The sequence below is a fragment of the Rutilus rutilus genome (genome assembly GCF_951802725.1).
Source record: "Rutilus rutilus genome assembly, chromosome: 18".
Lineage (NCBI taxonomy): Eukaryota > Metazoa > Chordata > Actinopteri > Cypriniformes > Leuciscidae > Rutilus > Rutilus rutilus.
Window position 1 is genome coordinate 22,272,879 of NC_140231.1, and position 24,518 is coordinate 22,297,396.

At 36.9% G+C, this 24,518-nt stretch overlaps 2 protein-coding genes across 6 annotated transcripts in view; both read right to left on the reverse strand.

Moving 5' to 3' along the window:
* Positions 1-7,255, reverse strand: part of rimbp2a (RIMS binding protein 2a) — a 78,986-nt gene extending 71,731 nt beyond the window's left edge. For 2 of the 5 annotated variants that reach the window (XM_084386484.1, XM_084386480.1), the window contains exon 1: positions 6,958-7,254. The gene's annotated coding sequence lies outside the window, so the exon portion shown is untranslated. Of the gene's footprint in view, positions 1-6,957 lie in introns of all 5 variants that reach the window. The other 3 variants (XM_084386485.1, XM_084386483.1, XM_084386482.1) reach the window with 2 other exon arrangements.
* Positions 7,256-20,055: 12,800 nt separating this feature from the next.
* On the reverse strand, positions 20,056-22,906 carry stx2a (syntaxin 2a). Its single transcript, XM_084386516.1, has 9 exons — positions 22,626-22,906; positions 22,306-22,368; positions 22,080-22,179; positions 21,668-21,742; positions 21,424-21,497; positions 21,221-21,329; positions 20,767-20,840; positions 20,545-20,682; positions 20,056-20,329 (listed from the first exon to the last, which is right to left on the reverse strand). The coding sequence occupies exons 1-9, from the start codon at positions 22,653-22,655 to the stop codon at positions 20,156-20,158; spliced, it is 837 nt and encodes a 278-aa protein (XP_084242642.1). The 5' UTR covers positions 22,656-22,906; the 3' UTR covers positions 20,056-20,155.
* Between the last annotated feature and the right edge of the window lie 1,612 nt (positions 22,907-24,518).

The following is a 24,518-nucleotide window of genomic DNA, read 5'->3' on the forward strand; positions in this document are numbered from 1 at the left end:
TATATTTACATTTGAAAGCATATTGACCCGTTAACGCTCCGACTCCGTTAACGTCCAACATTTTGAATTTTTTGAACAAGATAGCAAAGCTGCGCGCATAGGATTGTGGGTGATTTGAGAGCGTGAAGAGCGCGAAGGCTACACATATGCATCCTTTCCTGTATATGGGATATTTTTTGAACGAAGGACTCAGTCCTTGGTGGAAATTCCGAGGATCCTCGACATTGGAACAGTCCTTCGACGGATGTCGATGACGTAGCATCCTCGAAATTCTGGCTTCCGAGGATCCTTCCTTGACATTGAGAAACGCCTCGTGAGTATTGAAGAACGGCGGAGCACGGAGCCGACACGCAACCGTTCCGCAGTTGGTGGAAATCCGGGGTAATACTAAGTATAGCCAGAGAACGTCGTACATAGAAAACACGCCGTAATGTACCCTGAGTGTAAACAGCCGCATTCATCGTGAAGCATGCTAGCGATTTGCAAAGATTAATATAAATATTAATATAAAGGTTACACTCACTTCAGTTCTTCTGGAGGTGCAGCAGGAACATGAATAGTTGGTACCGATCCTTTTTTCAGGAGCAGCTTCTTAGCAAAACCAGCTTTATACTGACCCTCGTTTGTAAAGCAGTCTGGTGTGTGAAATGATTCGCGCAAACATGAAAGCAGTGACGTTGATCGTGGGGAATATTCCCTTCGAAAACAAAACTCAGCCACTGCGTATTCAGGGGTTCGGATTTAGGAACATCAACATGACTGCTGTGTTCCTTATTGCACCCAAGAACAGAACACCACAATCTCTTAGACGCCATTCTGCTCATAGACAGTGCTCCAGTGTATCAACACGCGCGGACTCTGATGACTCACGAGCGAGGGCGGGTCTGTGTTGAAACGCTGCTGTCAATCAACAATCGTGGGAGGGGCGTCCGACCGTGTGACGTCACTAGGTCGAACGGCTTGATTTGAGAGATTGGAAAACATATAAGGAGATTAAAAAAACCCCACTGGATGGATTTTTATCATTTTATGATGGTTGGGTACAGGCACTGCCAACACACATTTACAATCAACTTGTAAAAGTGCATGTACCATTATATGACCCTTTTAAGCTAATAGTTTTCTATAGTTGGTTGTTTTTGGTCTCAGAACGAAAAAATTTGGTCTCATAAATCAGGATGATTGAACAAAACAAATCACTCAGTTGAATGATTCAATGCACATGGGGCACGGATAGTGAAGGGACAACGTCACTACTGGACAACAGTATGATTGTTTCTGGCATTTTATTATTTAAAGTAGGCCTACGTTATGATAAATTCTTTGATTGTTAGGCTACATATACCTGCAACATTTCAGCCATTAGATTCATTTTAAATCTTAGCTAGGTTATGTTCAGTGCCTGTCTAGCGATGTGTTTATATGCTGAAATATAATTAAATAAGTTTGTGGGTTTTGTTATCTTTTGCTTGTCATTTTGTGTAGAGTTGGCTTGCGTGATTATGTTTTGCCCTTTAGAACCGTTGCATCGATGCTCTCTGGGGTGCGTTCCACTTCACTTTTGGACATACACTTGCGAACTTCCCTTGCACTTCACTGCCACCATTTTGAAGTGAGTTCCACTTTGTGAAGTGGGCGAGGGAGGTTTGTGGATAGGCCTTCGTCCCCTCGATTTTGACCGAGGCCCTGTTCCAAATGGCACACTTCATATGCACTTTAGGTCTTGTGGACTATGGCTGCCGCGCATCTGTTAAGTCCATGAGACCGTAGGGTGACCCATTTGTAATTTTAGGTTTCAGAAGGGTGCTCGCGAGCGCCCCCTCTGCGGTCAATATGCGCCCTCAATGCGCACTTTTGCTGAGGCCGGACTGAAGCAGACTTCTTCCCAGCAGTCACAGCCATACTATGGTCACAGCAGCGTTACATCACGAAAGAAAGTGCGGAAGACCGCGAGTGCTTAGGGTGCCATTTGGGGCCCTGTCCCAAATGGCGCACTTCATGTGGACTTTCAGTCTCGTGGACTTGCGTGTGCTCGCCGAGTCTACGAGGCCGTCCCATTCAGCATTTTAATGCTCTGAAGTGTGCTCAGCTTTGTACCCTTGAAGCGGTCTTTCGCGAAGTCATAAAAAATGGGAGGCACGCAGATGTCCGCAAGGAGCCTCCGTGCACACCCTCCGATGACGATTTTTACGTCACGCGGACCCTCGTGGACGCGGAAAGTATAACACTAGCTTTATGCGCACGCCACAGACTGTCCGGGCACTGCGCTTCAGGGTTCCGCCTTTTGCAAAAAGGACGATTTTTGACATTTGTGAATAGATTCAGAATCGTCCGCATCGCAACGCATCTAAGAATCGTTTTTTTTCCCCCGACCCCTAGTTCCCATATGAATGTCATATCATAAGCAACCCAAACTCACAGCATATGCAGAGATGGCGAGCTGCTGAGACGCGCATCGAAGTCACAACCATAGTCACAACCCTATGGTCACAACCAAGCGTGCCACACAAGTGCTGAAAAGTGAAGCCAAAGCGCCTCGATCGCTCCCCGGTGGCTGGTCCCAGTATAGGTCACAAACCCCGCCTCCCCATGAAGTCTACTGGACGCGATGGAAATCAAATTACACTTCAAATAATATTTTTTCAAAGATGTTTCTGTCATTTTAGATAGTTTTTATCACGCTGATTTAAGTTTGTGTTCGTTTTTTTTAAATAAGTTTGGTCTTATTTAGTTATTTGATGCTATAAAAACGGGAATGTGACATCATGATTGACTGCTGTGATTGACAGCTTCTCTAAACGAAGTAGTCAGTGTGGCACCAACTGACTTTTTGGGGGGGATTTTCGGGAGGAGATTGGAGCTTATACTTTAATTTCTACATGTCCATAACTGTTTATTTTACACAGTAATTTTTTTATTAACCATTTCTGCGTCAGTGAGGGCAGGACCTTGATATCATGGCTTTACTTCCTGCTCACTACTGCGCAAAAGAAGGTCCCGCGTTACTACTGCGCAGAATCAGGTTCCAAATTTGCGCAAGATATCAGCGCCATATTAGGACTTTGGAGAGCTGGGGCCTGATGTATAAACGTTGCGTACGCACAAAATGGGCATAGAAATATGCGTACGCATTTTTCCACGCACATAACGGGATTTATAAAAAATAAACTTGGCGTAAATAAGTGCGCACCGTAAGGATGCTCTTGACCGTGCGTACGCACTCTTTTAGAAGAGTATGTGTTTTGGCGACACCAACTGGCCCAAATAGCAATAACTATTTAAAATGAAAAACTTCTAAATTATCCTATTACATCACCCAATAAATCAAATTGCATCAACCTGAATTATCATTATGATATGATTATGATGGAGTTTGATGGATTCATTGATTTTAATAAAATGTGGACTCTATTTCATTATAGCTCTGCACTGGTGTCTTGCAGAAGATCACTTTTAGACAGAAAATCTAAAGAAATACAAGATAATACAAATATAATTTCGCTCACCAAGCCTATCACTTGAAGCAAATATCCATCCCTTCTTAAATGTCCGCGCCAGCGAGCGCGTTGGGCCGTTTAGTGAAACTGACGCATATAACAGTTTAAATAAATAAAATAATGATTTAAACTATGTTTTACTTCTGATATAAACAGATTAGATTAAATATGCCATTCAAATTAATGGAGAACACTTAAACATGAAATCATTACTGAGAAGTTACAACATTTTTTATATTCAAATTCAATCAATAGAAATATTGCGATGTTTTTGAACACGTTTCCTGTAGCGTGCTGTGTTTTAATGTTTTAACCACAGAGATAATTGCTTGTTATCATGATAATAATACCAGATTGTCTGAGAAAATAGTTTCGTGCAAATAATGCCCAAGGCCTATCTGTTTCCATTAAAAATATAAATCAATTAAAAATACTATTCGGCCAGTGGAAAAGATTAAATGTATTTTACACTATTTGATTTATGTATTCAAAAACAAGACAAGGATAGGCAAATACATGATTTTTATTAATGTAATGTGTCTTGTACCGTTAAACGTTATCACGTGGATGAATAATCATATGCAAATGATATGCAGATGAGGATCTGCATAGTAAAACGAGGCGTTGTAAGCTCCATATATGGTTATTTCAGGGTGGAGAGCATGTGCGCACAATCTTCCGCTGACTGGGATTTATAAAGTGAATTTGCAGGTTCTGGCGTACGAACGGTTTTATAAATCTGAAAACTTTTGTGCGTACGCAAATTCTGCCTTATGTGCGTACGCACACTTTAAGGACGAAATCTACGCAAAGTTTTATACATGAGGCCCCTGGAGAGTAAAGGGGCGTCATCCATCTTTTTTACAGTCTATGGTCACAACACAAAATAACTGAAAATATTCTCATAAGATGTTAGGCCACTTCTTCATTTCATCCCCCCACCGGGGGTGTGATAAATATTAGGCTAACCATCAAGGTGTTTAATAGTGTTTTGTGCGTGCTTCTCTAAAATGGCTTCTTACCTACCGGCTAGCGAAACGGAATTCTACTATTGAGAATTTTTTGGGGGATAATTCTCATTTTAATTTTCTCCAACAGCATAATACCTATAGGTTATATTTTCTCCTACTTATATGCATATAGAATGGTGCATAAATAATCAGCTCCATGGTGAATTCCAAGTGATCAAGGGACTTCCATTTAGACCTTATGCATGAGTTCTGCCAGTATAGCGGAATTAAAGTGGCGCACATTCGAGTCAACAAGATGGAGGAAAGTTAGCATGTGAAGAGTGAAGGGCATACAAATTTGGAGTGGAACGCAGCCCTTGTTTTTCTTGGTGTATTTGTAGGACTTTTTAGGGAGCAAACTTTTCAGTACACTGGAATGATTTTGCGATTGAGAGAGCCCTTAAAATAGCCGACTTTCTGATCCGTGCCCTGACTACTGAACTAGAGAGCTGATTTTGAGACAAACCCATTAACTCTCTTGTTTTGTTCATAGAGTGGTGCAAGTATGACTTCACTTTGTAGGCCAAGTGGCCAACCGGCAGTTAGCATAACGCTGGTTCCCTCGACAAAAAAGTTTATGATACTTGCACATTTTGTCCATCAAGATAATTATCACAGATGAACACAACTTTTATGAATTTTGAAGCCTAAGTACAGTCGCCAAAAGTAAAAAGCTAAAGGTAGGCTATAAACAAACTACACCCCAGTCCCACGATTTCAACGTCACCATCACTAAGCTTCCGACAACGCTCAGTTTTTATCTAATATACTGAGCTTGTCTTTTCAGCGTGATGACGTTTAATCTCCTTGACAGCCTCTGTAGTCCCATTTAGCCAATTGTTAGCAACTGCATTTTTCAAGACATGTAACAGCTTAAAAAAATCATGGAGTAATACTGATTTTGAAAGTGTCTTGAGCTTGTGTTCACCACAGACCTTATTTCAACCATTTAACCAAAACCCCTTTCAAAAAACCCATTGACTTCGGGACGATGGAACTCGCTCCTGCGTTTTGGCCAACAAAGTGATGTCATACCTGCACCACTCTAGAATCTGTTGAATGAATGATGAATGATAGCTTGTCGCCTCCCACTGGAGTAACGATGTAAAGTCTCTGGAAAAAAACACCACTAATGAGATCTGTCTAGAACAGGCAACAGCGTTATTTTAGAATTATACTGTATATATAATATAATAGGCTTGGCTACTATTATAGTATTTATTAATATATAGATTTTTTTTAATATGTCTTTAGTTTTAATTTTATTTGATTTCAGCTTTAGTTTTAGTAGGCTTTTAGTAAGTTATTTTACTTGAATTGCCAAGGCAACATTTCTAATTTCAGTTTTTCATCTAATATTTATATTTTATTTTATTTCAGCTTTATTTTAATTATATTACTTGTATTTCTGCTATATAGTGACATGGCAGAAATAAATAGAAAGAGTAGACTAGTATGCTAGAATGCTATTCAGTACTCTGCACTCATTGATATAAATATGAATGGAGGTGGCTAGGTGTGAGAAAGGACAGGGAGATCCCAGCTGCTTCGTGACAAGAAAACAGCTGCTCTTGCCCTCTGCCCTGCTCCCAAGACCCCTACTGAGACACATTACTTCTGCCTGTATTTCATCACGGACAGCATTGAGGCTGATACGTCACCTTACTCAGACAGAGCAGCTATTAGAGGTGACAGGTGACCCAGGACATGAGGCCTTAGCACAGTCAGAGACTAAATACATCCATGACCTAGCATTTACATTCCTGAATAACCTCTAAATTAATATCTATTTACCATTTATAAACTGCATTAACTGACTTAAAATGTTCCTTTTGCCATTAATTGTAATAATCTAGTGAAATGTTGTATGCACAAGGAGTCTGACAACAGCCGGTGCTCCACACAGAGATCTGATCTCACCATCATTGAGTCTGAATCTGATTACAAGAAACAACAAAACTGAGACAGACTAAATCCAGAAGAACTGTAGCAACGTCTCCAGGACGCTTGAAGAAACCTTCCTGCAAAGCTACAGAAAGGTACTTGTGAAAAAAATGCTGTGAAGTGAGGATGCTTTCAAAATAATGTCATAAATATATTTTATTTTTCAGTTAACTTCTATTAACTGAATCAAATCAATATTTGGTGTGACCACCTTTTGCATATAAAACTGCTTTTGTCCTAAGTACACTTGCACATAGTAGCTTTGCAGGTATTGGTTTCTTCAAGAATCTTGGAGTTGTTGCCACAGTTCTTCTGGATTTAGCCTGCCTCAGTTTTTTCTGTTTCTTCATGTAATCACAGACAATTAATGGCAAAAGGAATATTTGGACATGTAAACTGATATTTGTCGTTTTTTGTGAAAATACTAACGTGCCTAAAACTTTTGCACAGTTCATATATACACACACATACACACCCATTCATGGGTGTATTTTTCCTTTCCTTACCTTTGATGTCTGCTGGTTCTCTCTTCTTCTCTTACTGAGGCCCTTTTGAGAGCAGCCCAACTCAGTGCGGAGGAAAACCGTGTGTTCTGTTACATTCTGTTACCAGTACAGTACAGTAGAGTTGAGTGCAAGTAAGACCTTGACATTTTCTCCAAGGTTTAACAAGGTGTGAATGTGAGAAAATGTCAGAAATGAGAGTAGCATAGAGAGACTGCCTGTTCTCCATGGTGTGTATCTACGCTGAAAGATGCAGAATAAACCTGCTTTTCGTAACACAAACAGCAGAGACACAGAGTCATCTTCCCCTCCTGCCGCTCCCACAACAGTCACTACTTGCTGATTGACCATATGGCAGAGTAAACATGGACAGAGATGAGTCAAAATGAGCAATGAAGGAATAAGGAAAACCAACAGACTTTAGCTCCTTTGCAGTGGATTGTTCTCACTTGTCTGATATTATGTTTAAACACCTTAAGTCAGTTCTGCAGTATTCTACACAATGGCATCCGCTTTAAAAAGCTGTATAAAGCTCCTATAGATCACTAATAATTTTACACAGCTCATGTTGTCTGGAGTTTTTTGTCTACAAGAATTTCTTGGAAAGATATTTTGCTATTTTGTGTTTTGTCAGCAGAACAATCCAAAAAACACATTAAAGGGGTGGTTCAGGATTTTGGACATCGGACCTCATTTCCAAGTTAGCCTGGGTGTTATTTATCAGTGGAGACAGTTTTCAAAAAATTTCATCCAGTCCTTCCAGTTGCGAGTCAACGGTATCTGCTAGCCTGCCATTAAAAACAGTTTTACCCACTCCACAGTACACCAAAAGCAAATAAATTATAACGCCAGACTATCGATGTAAATGTCTGTTGAGAGAATGTTAAAAATAATGTTAATTTGATTGAACAGTGTCTTATTATAACTGAATCTATTGATCAAATGTAAGAATGTGATATGAAAGAGGATGCATTCATTTAATAAGGCCAATAAAATAAGAAATCAAAAAATTGGCCTTTATAAAGATAAATAATGCCCTGGGGTAAATGCAAACGTCACAAATATGCAGATTTAAGTAGGCTATGTAAACACCGATAGAACTGATGAGAATATTGCTTCAGAATAAATTATATTTACACCACCAAAAATACTCTGACAATTAAGAAAGGCAGTGATTTACTTGTCCAAAGGACAAGGCTTAATGTTGAACCCAGAAGACTTTGTAGGTTTTCTGTATTTTCAGTTTATGCATAACCAACTGCATTTTGCTTTTTTAAAGGATGTTTTACAGGATGTAGCTTGTAAGTCCAAGCCTCTTTATGCAAACTTCTCAGCTAATGCCAGTCGGGTGAGAAATTATTTTGAGCAACTTTTGTGGTATACCTGCAGTAAAACGGAACTTTGCTTGTATTATTGTGAATATGGACATGTTCAATGTTAGCATGCCCTGCAGTCAGAAATCTATGATTTTTACCAAGAGGAACTTAAGAGGCAGGAAACAAATCAAATTAAGGAGGAACGCCCTATCCTAGATGAGGAGAACGACGAGGAGACTCAGGGATAGAATATAGCCTACAGTTTGCACACTATAAAAATCATTGTCAAGTCACCATAAAAAATGGAAACCCAGCAAGTGTTGCTAAAGATACATGTTACTTTGTATAATCTTCATATACATTCCTGCAAAGATGACATAATATTAACTCACAATTGCTGTCCTGCGGCAAAACATAAGGGCGATTTGCATTTAGACCAGCATGTGCTGAATTCAGAACCACATACTAGTACACCACTCTTACTATTTTTACAATATCTTTCTATGACAGAAATAGGAGTAGTAGGTTAGTAAGTGGTTCCGAATTCACCAATTGAGTGCGACCTGAATGCACCAGTAAGTGGTGGGATATTTTACTATCCCAAAATGATCATACCAGAAGAATAGCGTGAGAACTTTATTATGTTCATTCACTTTCCCCCACCTACATTTCCTGCTGGTATTGATAATCAGAATCTGACCATTCTGCCATGGCTGCATAAGCAAGGATACAGTCTCTAGTGCTTAGTAGAGACTGTATCCTTGCGCCAGGGTGCAAATTCCTTCATAATTGTCATTTAAATATCTGCGTTTTACAACAAAGATTGTATGATTAGCCTATGATATTATGATATACTATTATGAGAAGAAATTCGTAATGAATCACTTAACCCAGCAGAACAAGGTGTGGTCAGTCAGAGTAGTTAGTGATGGGAAGTCTGATTCTTTTCCACAAACTGATTATTTTAGGATAGTTTGTGAGAAACCAAAAACCACAAAGAAACGTACATTTCGCCCTTCATTCAAGTCAACTGCTCGGTTCACGCAGAGTAACTATAGCTTAGAATGATTTAGCAAAAACCGACTTCATACAATAAAATACAATCTTTACAGTCTATGGTTAACAATAAGGTGAATAAATGTTGGCTGTGCTGCACTGTTTCTTTCTCTCTGTTCATTCCGGTAAAAGGTCTACAACAGGTCATCTATTAGACAAAATATATATATATTTGTGAAGTTTTGATAAATTTGTGAATGTCTTTTTATTGGCGAATTTCTTTAACATGATTTCTTCTTATGATTATTTACAGTTTAATGGTTTTCTTGTTATTTTACATTGGAAAATGTACAGTATTTCTGTAATTTTAGAATTTTTTTGTTTTTCAAAAATACAGGAAATAATAAACCTTTGGATCGGTGATCTCACTCTACCTAATGTCACATTATAGTGATGTTGGGATGATTATTTATACATGTTTCTTGTCTTATTTATTTCAGACTTTTTATCCAGTTAGAAATTAATGCTCTGTCACTTGTCTTTCACAAGGAGCTTAGGATTTAAACGTTTGAAAAATGGTCTTTTGTCCTGTAGGAGGAGGCCTCAGATCTTCGGAATTTTACCTATAAATGCGTAAACCTGAAGAGGATCTGTGGTCAACATAATGTCACATTATAGTGATGTTGGGATGATTATTTATCCATGTTTCTATTTCTTTTGTTAAAAAGTGATCAAGAAAATTATTTGTCTTATTAAGTTTAGAGTGCGATTGATTAGTTTAAAAGGTTAGTTAAAAGGGAAAAAAATCCCCTCTTCCAGAAACATGACACATCCCAACTAGCTCATGCAGTCAAGATGATGGACCGTGCAGTGGTTCAAAATATATATGGAGACATTACAGGTGGTATTTAGAGAAAACATTTATTTTCACTGCTACACCATTTATTTTGGATTACTGACGGATGGACATACATTAAAAATGTTTAACAGCTTTATATCCAAATCTCAGATTTCCTGTACTGTGAGGATCCCGCTGATGATTTTCGAGGAGAGAAGGGCACTCTTCTCCCGCTGTGGAAACTCCAGTATGATAAAGCCAAAGGATTGTCTGTGACTGCCCTCTGCTGGTGAGTTTCATACTTTATTAAAACAATGTTGTTGTTTTTTTGAGTAAAATGGGAAGCACTTCTTTGAGTGACGTTTGTATTCGTTAATTTTTTGGAGTACTGAATACAATAATTTGTTCGCTGTTGGTCTTGGGTCATGAGTTTACTATTTAGCCTACTCTGAGAGAAAACCATAGACAAGGAATCATTTGTAAGCTAAATGACTATGAAGTGTGTTTCATCTTACACCTCAAGATGGATATACTCATGAGGATCGTTATTATCCTGAGGATCGAACATTAATAATACATTTAATAATCCCTCACCTTAAAATAGAAACTTTCTGGATACTTCCACTTAAAGCACATTTTTCATGATAATGATTGCTAATGAAACACAGTAGCAGGCTGACAGTGGGACGTCTTTCCAACGGCGCTTGACTGCATCAAGCTGCAGCACACACAAACACTTACACTCTGCTGCGAGTAAAACATACAGTCAATTTAAACAAAAAAACTTAAAACCAAAAGTTAAATGTCAGTCAGGTCCTGCCAGAAACTGAATAACTGTTATTGTGATCATTAGTGCAATCAAAAATAATAATTTCCTGCTCTTAAAATAGTAGATATCTATCCTCCCATGGAAACTAGAGCATCTGTTGTAAGTAAATAATAAGTAAGAAAGTAAATAAAGATAAAAAAAAAGCCTAATTTTTAGCCTAATTTTTGTAAAAGAACAAAGAGAAAAGGGTTCAGGACATAACACAGGCCTAATTTGAACTTACATAATGACAACAGCTCAATAAAGGCTATGTCACGAGCATCATGTGTGCTACCATCTGCTCTATTGCTCTGACATTGACTTTAAATGTAATCCTACCTGATCTGGCTTGCTTTGGACTTCCTTCTGTCATCCTCAATGGAAAGTCATTCTAAATGTGACAGATGCACAACAGCAAATATACTTTATATGTATTAAAAGTTATATTTATTTATAGTTGTATTAAAATATATAATTTATATTTAATTTATATTTAAATTATTTACATTTTACATATATTATCTTGCTTGCTGACACTCAGAGCCAAAGCAAGAGAATACATTATAGAGATGCTTCACACTGAAAACATCAAAACATAAACTGATACTACATAAATGACATAGACTACAACTTCCTGCTCCTCTTCTATTTCTTTCTCAGGTTCATGTGTTCGACCTCAGTGTCAACAAATATGAGGCTCTCTGCCAACAAATAGTGATGTCAAGGAAGAAAAGGCCTGTGAAAATCGAATTCAACCCTGTCAATCCCATCATCATCGTGGGCGATGACCACGGCCATGTCATCAGCCTCAAGCTCTCGCCCAACCTCCGCAAGAAGCCTAAGGTAAGTGAAGCACTAATATTATGTATAGGCCTCCAGTGAAATCACATGCTTAATCAATCAGTGCTGTTTCAATCACTGCTGTGCTGAATACTTCATGTGCTGAATTGCTAAATCTGCATCTTTGTGACTGCTTCAGACATTCATTTACAACACACGCACAACCCACTGCAGTTCAACCCAGTTACTGAACGACTCGGTTTAACTAAGTGACATTTGATGAGAATGTTTCAGGAACACATTAAGGTAGCGTATTGAACGTAAATTTAAATATCATTTGTTTGCCAGGCAATAAACATAGTAATTCCAGATACAAATCAGTCAGAAAGAATGTACTGTGGGAAAAGGGCTTTCAGAACAAATAGATGCAGAGAAATAAATGACATGACTGAAGGTCTTTGAAGCTTTGCAGTGATTCCAGAGTGAACAAAGTCAAAGGAATAATTCAGGTTCCAAATCTACACTACTGTTCCAAAGTTTGGGCTCGCTAAGATTTTTATTTTATTTATTTATTTATTTTTTGTGTATAAGATGTTTTTGAAGAGGTCTCTTATGCTCACAATGCCTGCATTTATTTCATTTTGAAATATTGTGAAATAAATGTAGAATTTAAAATAACTGTTTTCTATTTTGATATTTTTTTAAATATATTTATATCAGCATCCATTACTCCAGTCTTCAGTGTCACATGATCCTTCAGAAATCATTCTAATATGTGATTGAATGCTCAAGAAATGTTTCTTCTTATTATCAGTGTTGAAAACAGTTGTGCTGCTTAATATTTTTCAGGATTCTTTGATGAACAAAATTCAAAAGAATAGCATTTATCTGAAATATATAATTTTTTTGTAACTTTATGAATGTCTTTACTGCATGTCACTTGCTGAACAAAAGTATTAGGTATGTGTATACATCATTTTTTTAAGCTAATGATATTAATAACCCTAGACAATATTTTCATTCCATTAACAAACTGCTCAAATATGACAGTCTCTCAACTTTGTAATGTTCCTTGATTTCTTCAGCTCGAATATTGAGTGTATTTGTAAATGCATTATCACTACTCCTCCGTCTGTTTCTCCTTTAAATACTTCAGATTTTTCAGGTATCTCTCTCTCAAATTTCTTGTTTGAAATTTGAGGTTTCACAAATGAAAGCTGCCACTTCCATTGTTGATCCTATACCGACTTGTCTGTTTCAGTCATGCTTCTTTATGTCCTGTTGTTTTGAATATTATAAACGACTCCCTGTGCTCTGGTGTTGTGCCAGCAGAATTTAAAATTGCTGCTGTAACCCCTGTACCTAAAAAAGCTAACACAGACGTTAATAATCTTAATAACTTTCGTCCCATTTCCAATCTTCCTTTCCTTGCTAAACTTTTAGGGCGAATTGTTTCTTCTCAATTGCACTCTCATCTTACTGTAAACGATCTTTTTGAACCCCTTAAGTCTGGCTTCCGTAAATTCCACAGCACTGAAACTGCATTAGTAAAGGTGACAAATGATTTGTTAATTGCTTCGGATTCTGGCTGTCTTTCAATTTTGATCCTTCTTGATTTCAGTGCTTCTTTTGACACAGTAGATCACTCTTTTTTATTCAACCGCTTAGAGACTCTCTTTGATGTTTCTGATACAGCACTAAATTGGTTTAAGTCATACCTTTCAGATTGAAAGCAGTTTGTTGTTATGGGTGGTTGCAGGTCTGTGGTTGGTGTGGTGAAATCTGGTGTTCCTCAAGGATCAATTTTGGGCCCTTTACTCTTTTTACATTTACATTTTTCCACTTGGTCAACTTTTAAGGTCACAGATTCATTTTTACGCAGATGATACTCAGATTTATATACATTCAAAACCTGATGATAATGTGGCTGTTGCCTTTTTGTCTTAATGTATTTCTGAGATAAAAAATGTAAAAGTCTCAATTTTCTTTGTCTAAACAGTGACAAAACTAAGGTTATACTCATTGGTTCACCCCACCAGCTACGTAAAACTGGGTCTTTAACTTTAAATGTGGATGGCTCTAATTTAGAGTTTAAACAAAATAAAAAAAAATTGGGTAAATGATATTTGATGCTAATTTAACTTTTGATCCTGATATCCAGAATACAGTCAAAACATATTTTTTTCATCTTAGAAACATTGCCAGACTACGTCCTATGATGTCCTTTCCGGTGGCTGAAAAAGTAATGAACATTTTTGTATGTTCTCGCATTGATTATTGCAACGCTCTACTTGCCGGGGTTTCAAAAGCTACTCTAAACAAATTACAGTTTGTTCAAAATTCTGCTGCCAGAATCCTGACTGGGACCAGGAATAGAATAGGGATCACATCACTCCTATTTTGGAGTCCTTACACTGGCTCCCTGTCAGGTTTCGTGTTGATTTTAAAATTCTCATGCTTTCTTATAAGGCTTTGCATGGCCTGGATCCTCAATATTTGTCAGAACTTTTAATCCCGTTCATCCCAACGCATGATCTCCGCTCCTCCGAAGCTGGTCTTTCCCGCCTGTCCCGCCAACTCATTTAAGATCTATGGGTGATAGGGCCTTCTCTTCATTTGCTCCAAAACTCTGGAACTCTCTGCCCTCTGAGATTAGGCAAGCGGAATCTCTGAGTGTTCTTAAAGCTTCCGTACTTTTTTAGGGTAGCTTTTATTTGATTTATTTGATTAACTATTTTTTTCTTTATCATTTACTTATGAAACTCTTTTGATAACATTTTATATTTGTATTGTATATTTTGAATGTACTTCTCTTTTATGAATGCTTTTCTTTTATATTGTTGTATTTCTTTTATTTTTTATTTTTGCAAAGTGCTTTGAGATTTAACTTTTAAAGGCACTAGAGAAAATAGTTTATTATTATAAAGACAGTCTGAAGGTCTTTTTTTTTTTCTGTTATATTATTTCCTCTGTTGAATTCAAACAGAAACTAAAGCAAAGACTAGCATTTCTCTGGAGTAAAAAACATCTGCTTAAGTCCCTTTGATTGACATATCTCACTCTCTCTCTCAAATTTATTTCCCTAACAGCGCTCCCTGGTTAGGATTTGATGGATTCTATGAATAGCTGTAACCTTGAGCTACTTATTAGAGCTCATTGAAGATCCCTCCACTACAGATCTGTGGATATCTGAACATTAGCATTCTGCTGAGCAAATTTAGCAGATGTTCTTGCAGTGATTACCTTACTCATGATTGTTGAAATTTTACCTAATGATTGACAGGAACTGGAGAGTGTTTAATTAGTGCAAGTGGATTTCTCTGTTGAGAAGCTGGTCTGGTTTGGTTTAGTTCATTACGTTGTTGATATGGTCAGTAATAGGAATGTCAGACAAATGTCATGTGAAAATAGAGCGAGTTCGCTACAGCAAAACAGGAAATAACACCTTGCTAACACCTCTCTCATTACCTCAGCCCAGTCGAGATGGAAACGTTTAAATGAGAGCTTCACACTGAGAAGTGTTTGTGATTGTTACTGGCACCCCTGGGTCAGTTCTCTCACTACCAGCAGCTGACTCATCTCATTCTCTTCGACTCTGCAGGAGAAGAAGGGTCAGGAGTTGCCGAGTGGGCTGGAGGTGGAAATAGCAAAGATGGAGCAACTGTGAGCTTTTTTGAAGAAAAAAAAAAAGACAAACTTGTATGGATATTTAATTTGTATTTATTAAACATTCATAATCTCAATTTACTGTTTATTTATTTTTTCTCTCGATATTTTCATATAAATTTTGTATTAAAATTCCTCTTTCAGACAAAAAGCAGCACAATTCAGATTCAGACAAACCATGTTGCCTAATCCGTGGGTGAAATATGTAAACAGCATTCTGTTTAAAAAATTTTCCCTCATGCTGTCAGACAGTCCCCCTATTAATTCCTCTGATGTGCATTTTCTGCGTACCGGGACGCTCTCCCGACTGGAGGGAAATATCAGACACAGTATGTGAGCAGAGCTACCTTGATGTTACACACTATGGCCACCTCTGTGTCGGTGGACAGTCCCGTAGCAGAGATGGAGTCTTCTCATCACTGACACAGAGACAGCCTCTCTCAGATCAGCTGTCAGCCCCAGAAGACACTGCTCTGATCTGTGACCCGTGAAGCTCAGCGCTTCAAAGCCCTACTGCTGCTGTCATTATTTGTCACCCAGGGGTCCTCCTGATCATCTGAGCCTGTGTGATCAAGTGCGCCCTATACTTTTCAAATCTCTTATGTTCACAGATCAAGGACACAATGTGTTTTGGTGTTAGAGGAAGACTTAAGAGCATGAAGGAGGTTTCTGCTTTGAAGATTTCTTACTTTAAATGACTGCACAACATTACCATTGTTCACTTCCATCACCCAAAACCACCTGAGTGTTTGGAACTACCCCAGTATGACGTTTTGATAAAAATAGGTCTCGATGACTGAGCTTAACCTTCATGCTGTCAAGAACTGTTCTGTCACATAAACATCACCAGATATGACTGCTGATGCGCACATCCTTACTCTCTGACCCTCAGAGCCAATGACACTTCCAACGCACATGAAGGACCCCTGGGGCGTGTCCACGCTGGACCTGGAATCCCCGAATTCAGGAAGCGGGGGGGGGGTCGCAGATAGCCACCAGTTAGTTACAGTAACACACATGACATGCAATACATGATGTTCAGAAAGGATTGTGTTCACTGGATTCATTCGCCTGAGTTCAAGTTTACAGTAATATGGTCATTCCAACAGCTTCACAGCTGAATAATGGCACAAGTGCATCAGAACAATGTTTTATAATGCTTTCATGAATTATTAATCTCAGAGGAGATTGTGATCTTCATTTGAAAAATCTTGATACTGATTTTTTTGTAAACATCTGTTTGTTCAATACTTCCTGCCACTGCTTTCTTTTGAACTAACTCAACAGTACAGTTTAGGACCTGTTCATTATTTTAATAAATATTTTCCTAATGTACTAAGTTAGAAAGTTCCCTGTGTCTGTGTTTCCAGCAACGCAGCTAGCTTGAGCACCGCTGTGATGTGGTGCAACGAGAGATTTGCATCATAGATGTGCAGCCTACAAATATCATGTCAATATGGATTAAAATCACAGAAATGTTTCCAGCACCTTGTTCAAACCTTAAAGGGATACCCTTGTGAAAAAAAAGTGTACTTATTATACAAATAATATACTTTAAATGTATACACTTCAGTGTGACTTAAATGCAATGTTTTCGGTGCACTGAATTCACATTAAGTGTAATTGATTTCAAATATATCACATATTAAGTTGAAATAAAATGCAATAAGTTGTCAGAGTGATTTCTTGGTACCACTTAAGGCGAGACACTACAGGTGAATAGGGTAAAATTTTTAACTAGCAGATATCACCATGAAACTTTCCCAGTTGATTACCTACATTAAGATGAGAAAAAAAAGTATTACAAGTTTTCTGTAATTTAATGTTTAAATATGCAAATCAGGCAATATCTAATCAAATATGCACTAATTTGCATATATTTTAAAAAACGATATCTGAGTATTGGATAAAGCCAGGTTAAAAATTATTTTTTCAGTGTGTTCACATATTAGATGGGAAAAAAATTACAGAGGGATTTATGGATATCTACTTTTGTTATCCTGTAAATCAGAAAATACTGTCAATAGCCTTAAAAAAATGATTTTCGCCATGTTTTTTGGAATAAAATGTTATATAAATCAGGCTAGGAATAATATATTTACAAATCCCTCTGTAAATGTCTTCATAATATAACTAGGTACAAGTCTGGAAAGTTTGGTGTATATAGGTGCTACTGACGTGGAGATTTCGTACTTGGAGGATGAGAGAAAGGTCATTTTGAGAAAACGGGCTTTAAAGATTTTTCATCAGCCAATGAGATTGCGCATTCAGCCCTTTTACTTTCACGATTGGTTGCTGATAAAAAGGAAATGACCATATTTGGATCCGACAGGATTGTACACAAGAGAGAGAGCTTCCTAACGGTGCTTCTGATGACAGGCTGACGGCAGAGATCGCGGAGCAGCACGTTGATTAAGAACGCGAACTTTTGTTGAATTTATGAGAAATCTACAGACGCAAACAGACAAAGTGTAATAAAATAAAGACCTAAATGTGTATTTCGGACTTTTTTTCAACACAAGTCTGAAAGAAGACATGTTATTGAAGACAAATATCCCCAAATCTCAAAATTGACCAGTAAAAAAAAAACGATGTTTTTGCCTGCCGTGTCTCGCCTTAAGTGGGACTTTAATACAACTTTATATTTACTTTCATAATTGCTTCTAGTGTCTTTAAAATTGATTTAAAGTGCACTGCTCAATGCACTGACAAGCAATTAATGTGAACTAAAATGTACTTTAATGTCAGTTAACAATACACTTAAGTGTGAATTAAATGTAATGTTTTCACCGCTTAAGTGCATTTTATTTGTATTTAATTTCAAATGTATCACAAATTAAGTTCATATTAAATGCAATTAGTTGAACTTTTGAATGCTTTTTTTAAACAACATAAATGGGACTGTGCTGGGCAGACTCCATATTAATGCTTTCGAAAAATGATTGGTTGATTCGTAAAAATTGTGATTCCTATTTCATTACAATGGCAGGCCATTTGCTAATTTAGCAGATATTACAAACAATCCATGTCAGATATTTATGTAATATACATGCATGTCTGACAGATTTTGATAAGTGAATGGATCATGTCATTTAGCATGGCTCACACGATAAAATAATGTTTAGAAGTTGTGAAGAGTTTGACAGTTTTATTGAGAATCAATTCAACAGTTTGGATCAACAAGCCATGTACATTTAGTTTTTGTGCAAATTGTAGACAAATGTAATTAACTGCACAAAAAACGTGCCAAAGCACATTCATTTTGCTTAAATTAATAATAAATTCAAACCATCAGAGATCTGAACTTATTATTTTGAGAAAAAAGCCAAAGCAATTAAGAAAAACTGTAAGCACCTGCAAGTCCATTCTGTAGTATTCTACACAATGTGCATTTAATTTTGGTTAAACATCTAATACAGGACTGAAAATATCAGATAGGTTTTAAGATTGATGACCCATCATTTGGATTTTGAAATGGCATAGCTGCAGTTGTTTATATTTTACATCAATAATCAAATCAATGACTATCAATGATGTTTTGGACCCTAGTCTTTCATTGTATGAACAAAAAACATTTGTTCCACAGAAGAAAGTAATTCATAAAATGAAGTTTTATGTAACAAAGTTCGGGAGGAGCATGTTCAGGTAATCATCCAATCAGCACAAGAAGAAGCCAGTATAAATAAAGCCTTCCCTTACCTCCTGTCTCATGACAAATTTCTCAGCATCCCGCCACCACCCCATCACCTCACATTCAGATGGGTCTGCTCATAGATACCCATGATCTATACATTCATAGGGGGGAGTACTCTGGGGTCGGGCCGAATTCCGAGCTCGGAGCCCTCCCCCCGGACAGCAAGCCAAATACGCATTATAATATTACATCAGATTTCATTAACATGTGAAATGATGAAAGAATTTAAAAAAAATTGGTGAACTATGAGTTACACAAAAGCAATAGTCACCAACTAGGTGACACATACTAATAAAAGTAAACACAAGAAACAAAAGTTAAATGTAGGAGACTCTAACTGGGCTTTTACATAAGCTACAAATAACATGCACCCAAATAATCTATTTATGATCGGATTGATGGCTCAATCAGACTGAAAAGCCTTTGTGTAAACACCTCAATCAATCCAATTGAGCTCAATCCAAATTAAAATTCAATTGGATTGAAAGAGGATGGGGTAGACCTGAAATAATCGAATCAACAGTAGCTACTGAACATTTTTTTTAAATCGGATTTAAAAATTCCTTGCAGACAAGTGCAGTGCCGTGATGTGTATGTTTACATTTATGTCTTACAAACTAGTAAGTGAAGGAGACTGAATATTTACTGAATATTTGCTAAAAAGCTCTTCTGACAAAGCAAAAACGGCAATTGTGCTCGGGGTAGCTCCAGTGACACTGCGGTGGCTTTCTCTGGTTCTAAACGTGTTGACTGGCCACTGCACATATAAACAGAACTTTCACAATCTGAAATGGGATTGGATTGGAGGAAAATGAGTGCATGTAAACATACCTATTGACATTTAGTCATATTGCATCAGAAAATGCCTGCTAGTGCTATCTGAGAGCAAGCTTAATCATTAACCAAATGAAAAGCATTTTTTAAAAATGGGCTGCGAAAATCCAATAGACAGATCAAAAGGATCTGATCAGAAAAAAATTCAGGGAGTGCAACGATCTGTGACAAGTAGGAGTTTTTCAAGTAAAGGCACAAGGTGCATGAAACTCATTTTCATAAACACAAAAGCATCTTCAAGTAGCATATTTTCAAAGTTCAAGATTCCTTCAAGAGCCCTTGTCGGTTCTCGGTTTTGCTTTGTGCTTGAATGAAGGCAAGGGAGGCAATCTTATACGCCAAGATGTCTTGTAATCAACAGCTTGTTCCATGTTCACTTTCCCTTGATCTACATAGTTTCCAGCTTTCATCACAGTCTTTGCTATGTTGTTTGCCATTTCACCCTATAAAAAAGTAAACAAAAAAAAAACTTTACATTATGATATATCAAAGTCATAATCCCATAACGCTTTCATGTGCATTATTCTGATAATTAAATGATATTTGATAATTGATGTAAAGCAGCTATTCATGTTAGATAAAGCACTGAAACTTTCATTTTTAACCGTGTAATTTTTTTTCAGATCATTTATTTAACTCTCCGGCAAGCTGACAGTACCTGACTGTTGACTAACACAGCTATATCCAAAAACATATTTTGCAGCTCTCGAATGCTGGCCTCCAGACAGAGAATGTCCTTATGACGTGACTCAATCTCATTCAGAGCTCGCCCCGTGATGCAGGAGCCGGAGTTGATCTATACATACAAAGAGTTACCTTAACATTTAAGGAAGCTTATGTGTAAAAGTGCATTCAGCTGTGTGTTAACACTGAAACTTACATTTGAGGTAAAGAAAGCAGTGTTGTTACTTTGCAGTAAAACCTCTGTCTCCTCTTCAGTGATGAATCTACCACCTTGAAAAATAACAAGTCTGATTTCTATATACAGTAAACTCCCATTGAAAAGTTTGGGGTCAGATCAATAGAACAACATGTATTTTAAAAACAGAAATCTCTTGAAGCATTATATACTGTATGTCTTTATTGTGCCTTTAGATCAATTTAATGCACCCTTGCCGAAAGAAGTATGGATTTTTGAAATTACTGACCCCAAACTTGTGAACATTTATGATTGATTCTAAAATAATGTAATAAAAATAAGTAGGGTTACCAATTAAATTTCAAGGCTACATACTACTGGTAGAAATAGAGTGGAAATATACAAATAGCAATGGGCTGTGGTGACAAAAGACATTTATGCGTTAATGAATTGTCAAGTAAATGTATTCACTCACTGATCTCCAGCTCTCTTTGTATCCGCTCTTTACTCTTTGTTCGGAAAGATAACAGTTCTTGGTTGTACATACTCATTATTTCTGCAAACCGCAATGACAGTACTGTGTGCTGTAAATGAACAACATAAGTTAGAAAAAAATAATAAAACAAACACCTAAAGGATAATACTGAATTTATAATTCAGTAGAGGTTTACATCTCACCTGAGTACTTTGGATGCGACAGTAGACAGAGATGGTGTTTGCATTTTCATTATCTGAAAATGTTCCTTCTAAATCTACAAGAACAATCAAATAATAAAGTTTTTTAATGTGAAACAAAAGATTTAGATTACAAAAAATAATATTCCTTGTTTCGCCAGGTGTTCCTGATGGCCAGTACATGCCTGATTACATGAATTCTGCACCCCCCCCCCCCTAAAAAAAATTATAATTTAAATTCAATTACCTTTTAGTTTATCCCGTATTAAATCTGCAGTCTGCTTGATGTCATGGCTAAACTGCTCAAGTTCATCTCTCACATCTGTTAATGAGATTAGACACAAAAACATGGTAGAGACAAAACACTGTTGTTTAATACTGTAGTAAATATTCAAGCTTCCCATGCCTTTAGAACAATGAATTTCCTGATTAATGAATTAACTTTTTTAATCATTAATAGAGATTCTATTTAATATTTTGTATCTGACTGTAACTTTTCATGGCCTGGAAATCATCATCATTTTAAATTTCCAATATAATATTATAATTTCCTATTTCCTAATTTTCTATAACTGTGGGAAAACACAGTTACTCAGACACCTAGGTGCTTAATGCACTTACAGCTGTAAAGACACAAAAATAATGTGCAATGTACTCACACGTCGGTGGGTTGATTTCTGTCAGAATGGTACTTTGCCTCAGCTTCACTTCTCCAACACAGAGGGAAATTCTCTCGATAAGTTTTTGAACCTCACCAACCTGTTTCCGTTAAAAAACGTGACTAAATGGTTCTTCACGTTTTCAGTTATAATGTAAAGATAGACATGGCTCTACACCTATAAACAGCTGCTATAGATGTTTAAACACAAGTGCACGCATACAAACCTTAGGAAGGAAGTCCTCTAGGAAAGCATTGGACTCCACTGGGGCGATGATGTCATTGCAGCGCTGGTTGCAGTCAAAACAAATAAAAAGAAGTCACAGAGACAGCTGGGTATTTCTGTCGTATAAACCACTCGCATTAAATATTTTCAACGTATCCAAACTTTGTTTTAACAGAAAACCTGATATAAGCCAATACTTGCTAAAGCACCCATGCAAATAATTCAGTCAAGCTCTGTATTTACGATAGTGAAAGTAAGTGAAACGTAAATTGATATTTGACATCTAAATAACACGAATTAAGGAAATAATTTAAGTCTTACAGCTGTTAAATCGCCCAGACGGTCCTTCATATTAGCTTCAAAGTAGTTTCTAACCCGTTACACAGTATTGACAGAATGACGTTGGTTTGAAGTTGAGCAAATCGTTCTTTTTAAGTTGAATATTTTCAAAGAATCAGTTGAAATAATTCACAAAATCGGTCTGAACAGTTCAGATGAAGTGTACACGACATATACAAAATAATAAAAACGCGGAATAACGAGTCGGACTTTCCAACACATCCAAGGACAGGTAATAAAGCCCCGCCTGTTTACTTCCGTACATTTAGACGCGATTCTGAAAAAATCATTCTAATTTTCTATTGTAGGCTGCGTGCTTCCGGATTAGGCTAATCACACGATTTTAGTCTTCAAGGCAAAAATTAAATAAATAAAAAATTAAATCTGTGTGAGTAGAGGTTACTTTTCATAACACAAAAGCATTGCTTATTTCTTATGGCAGAGTCATGATCCTGCATTACCGAAGGCTGCATTTTGAGGACAGCATTTCTAGGACCCTCTCTTTTTTTTAAGGCCTAACGTTATGTGCTTGTTTAGCTATAATCCTGTATCATATAACACTTACTCTATTAATTAAAATCTGTATTTGTATTATTAGAAATTATTTACTAAAAATTAGATGAAAATATAATATAATATAATAATATAATGCACGTGTTTTAAAAACATCCTTTCAGTGGTCTAGACTCTAGTCTTTGCACCTGTTTGTTTCAGGTTGAATCATGTCTGGGGGCGTACAATTGGCTAGGTGGCGCTGTCACAAAAAACTAAGGTCCTAGAAATGTGGCCCTGAAACTGCATCTGCATGCTGTGTAGACTATTACAGGTGTCTGGAGCTGTGTAATGTCAAATCAAATGTAAAAAAAATTGGATTAGAAGAATCCAAATTAGCTATCATCCCAAAGCTTTTTAAAGTGGAAATTAAATGATCCCTTTTTCTCTTATTATTAAGACTAGTGCAAAATGCCCGTGCAAAATCAGTTTTTGTGTGTGTTTTTAGTAATTGTTGGTTTGGTGCCCATGAAAGAGACTGTGAACGCATTGAATTCAGGGAGCAGGCTAGGTTACTATAAATGATGGCTGTGAATAAACTATAATATTCAGAAGTAAACAGTGAATGTTAATTAGCTGACTGAGAGTTTATGTATACCACAACCTTCTAAGTGCTAGTGCAAAATGCCCGTGCAAAATCAGTTTTTGAGTGTGTTTTTAGTAATTGTTGGTTTGGTGTGTTTAAATGCTCATTGTTACAATTACACAGCAAAAGTTCAGTGACATTTTTATTTGTGCATGGTAGAAAGCACACAGTGAACTCCAAGAAAACGCTATGCTTGAGCAAACAGTTTGTGCATAGGCAACTACAAATGATGCCCGTGAAAGAGACTGTGAATGCATTGAATAGGATATGTTTAGTTGGTGAATAGCATATGCTACTATTACACAGTAGTGATAACGTTAAGCGCACCAGAATGAAATATAATATTCAGAAGTAAACAGCATAGCTGACTTACAGATTCAGTTAACATCCACAAATGAATAAGCGCGTCGATTCAGGGAGCAGTGCAAAGTGCCCGTGCAAAATCAGTTTTTGTGAGCTGATCGCCGTCAAAAAAGTTCAGGAGATATTTCTTAGCTATGGCTGATTTCAACAGTTTCAATATGATAAAAAATAACTTTTATATTGATTCAATGGATTAATTGCATTTTGAAAAGAAAAAAAAGTGTCATGAATTTATTGAATTTTTGGGAAAAAATAATCAGTTTTTATAATAAATCTTTGAAAATCAAAATCTGGATTAGAATTTGTTATGTTATTATAACCTAAAGATGCTGTGTGAAAGTTTGAAACAGAAAATAGTGGTTTTCATCTTGCCA

Coding starts and splice junctions, on each gene's coding strand:
- stx2a (XM_084386516.1), bottom strand. CDS start 22,655: ATGAAGGACCGTCTGGGCGATTTAACAGCT. Junction 22,180..22,305: donor TAGAGGACTTCCTTCCTAAG/GTTTGTATGCGT, acceptor TAACGGAAACAG/GTTGGTGAGGTTCAAAAACT. Junction 21,330..21,423: donor GTCGCATCCAAAGTACTCAG/GTGAGATGTAAA, acceptor GTTCATTTACAG/CACACAGTACTGTCATTGCG.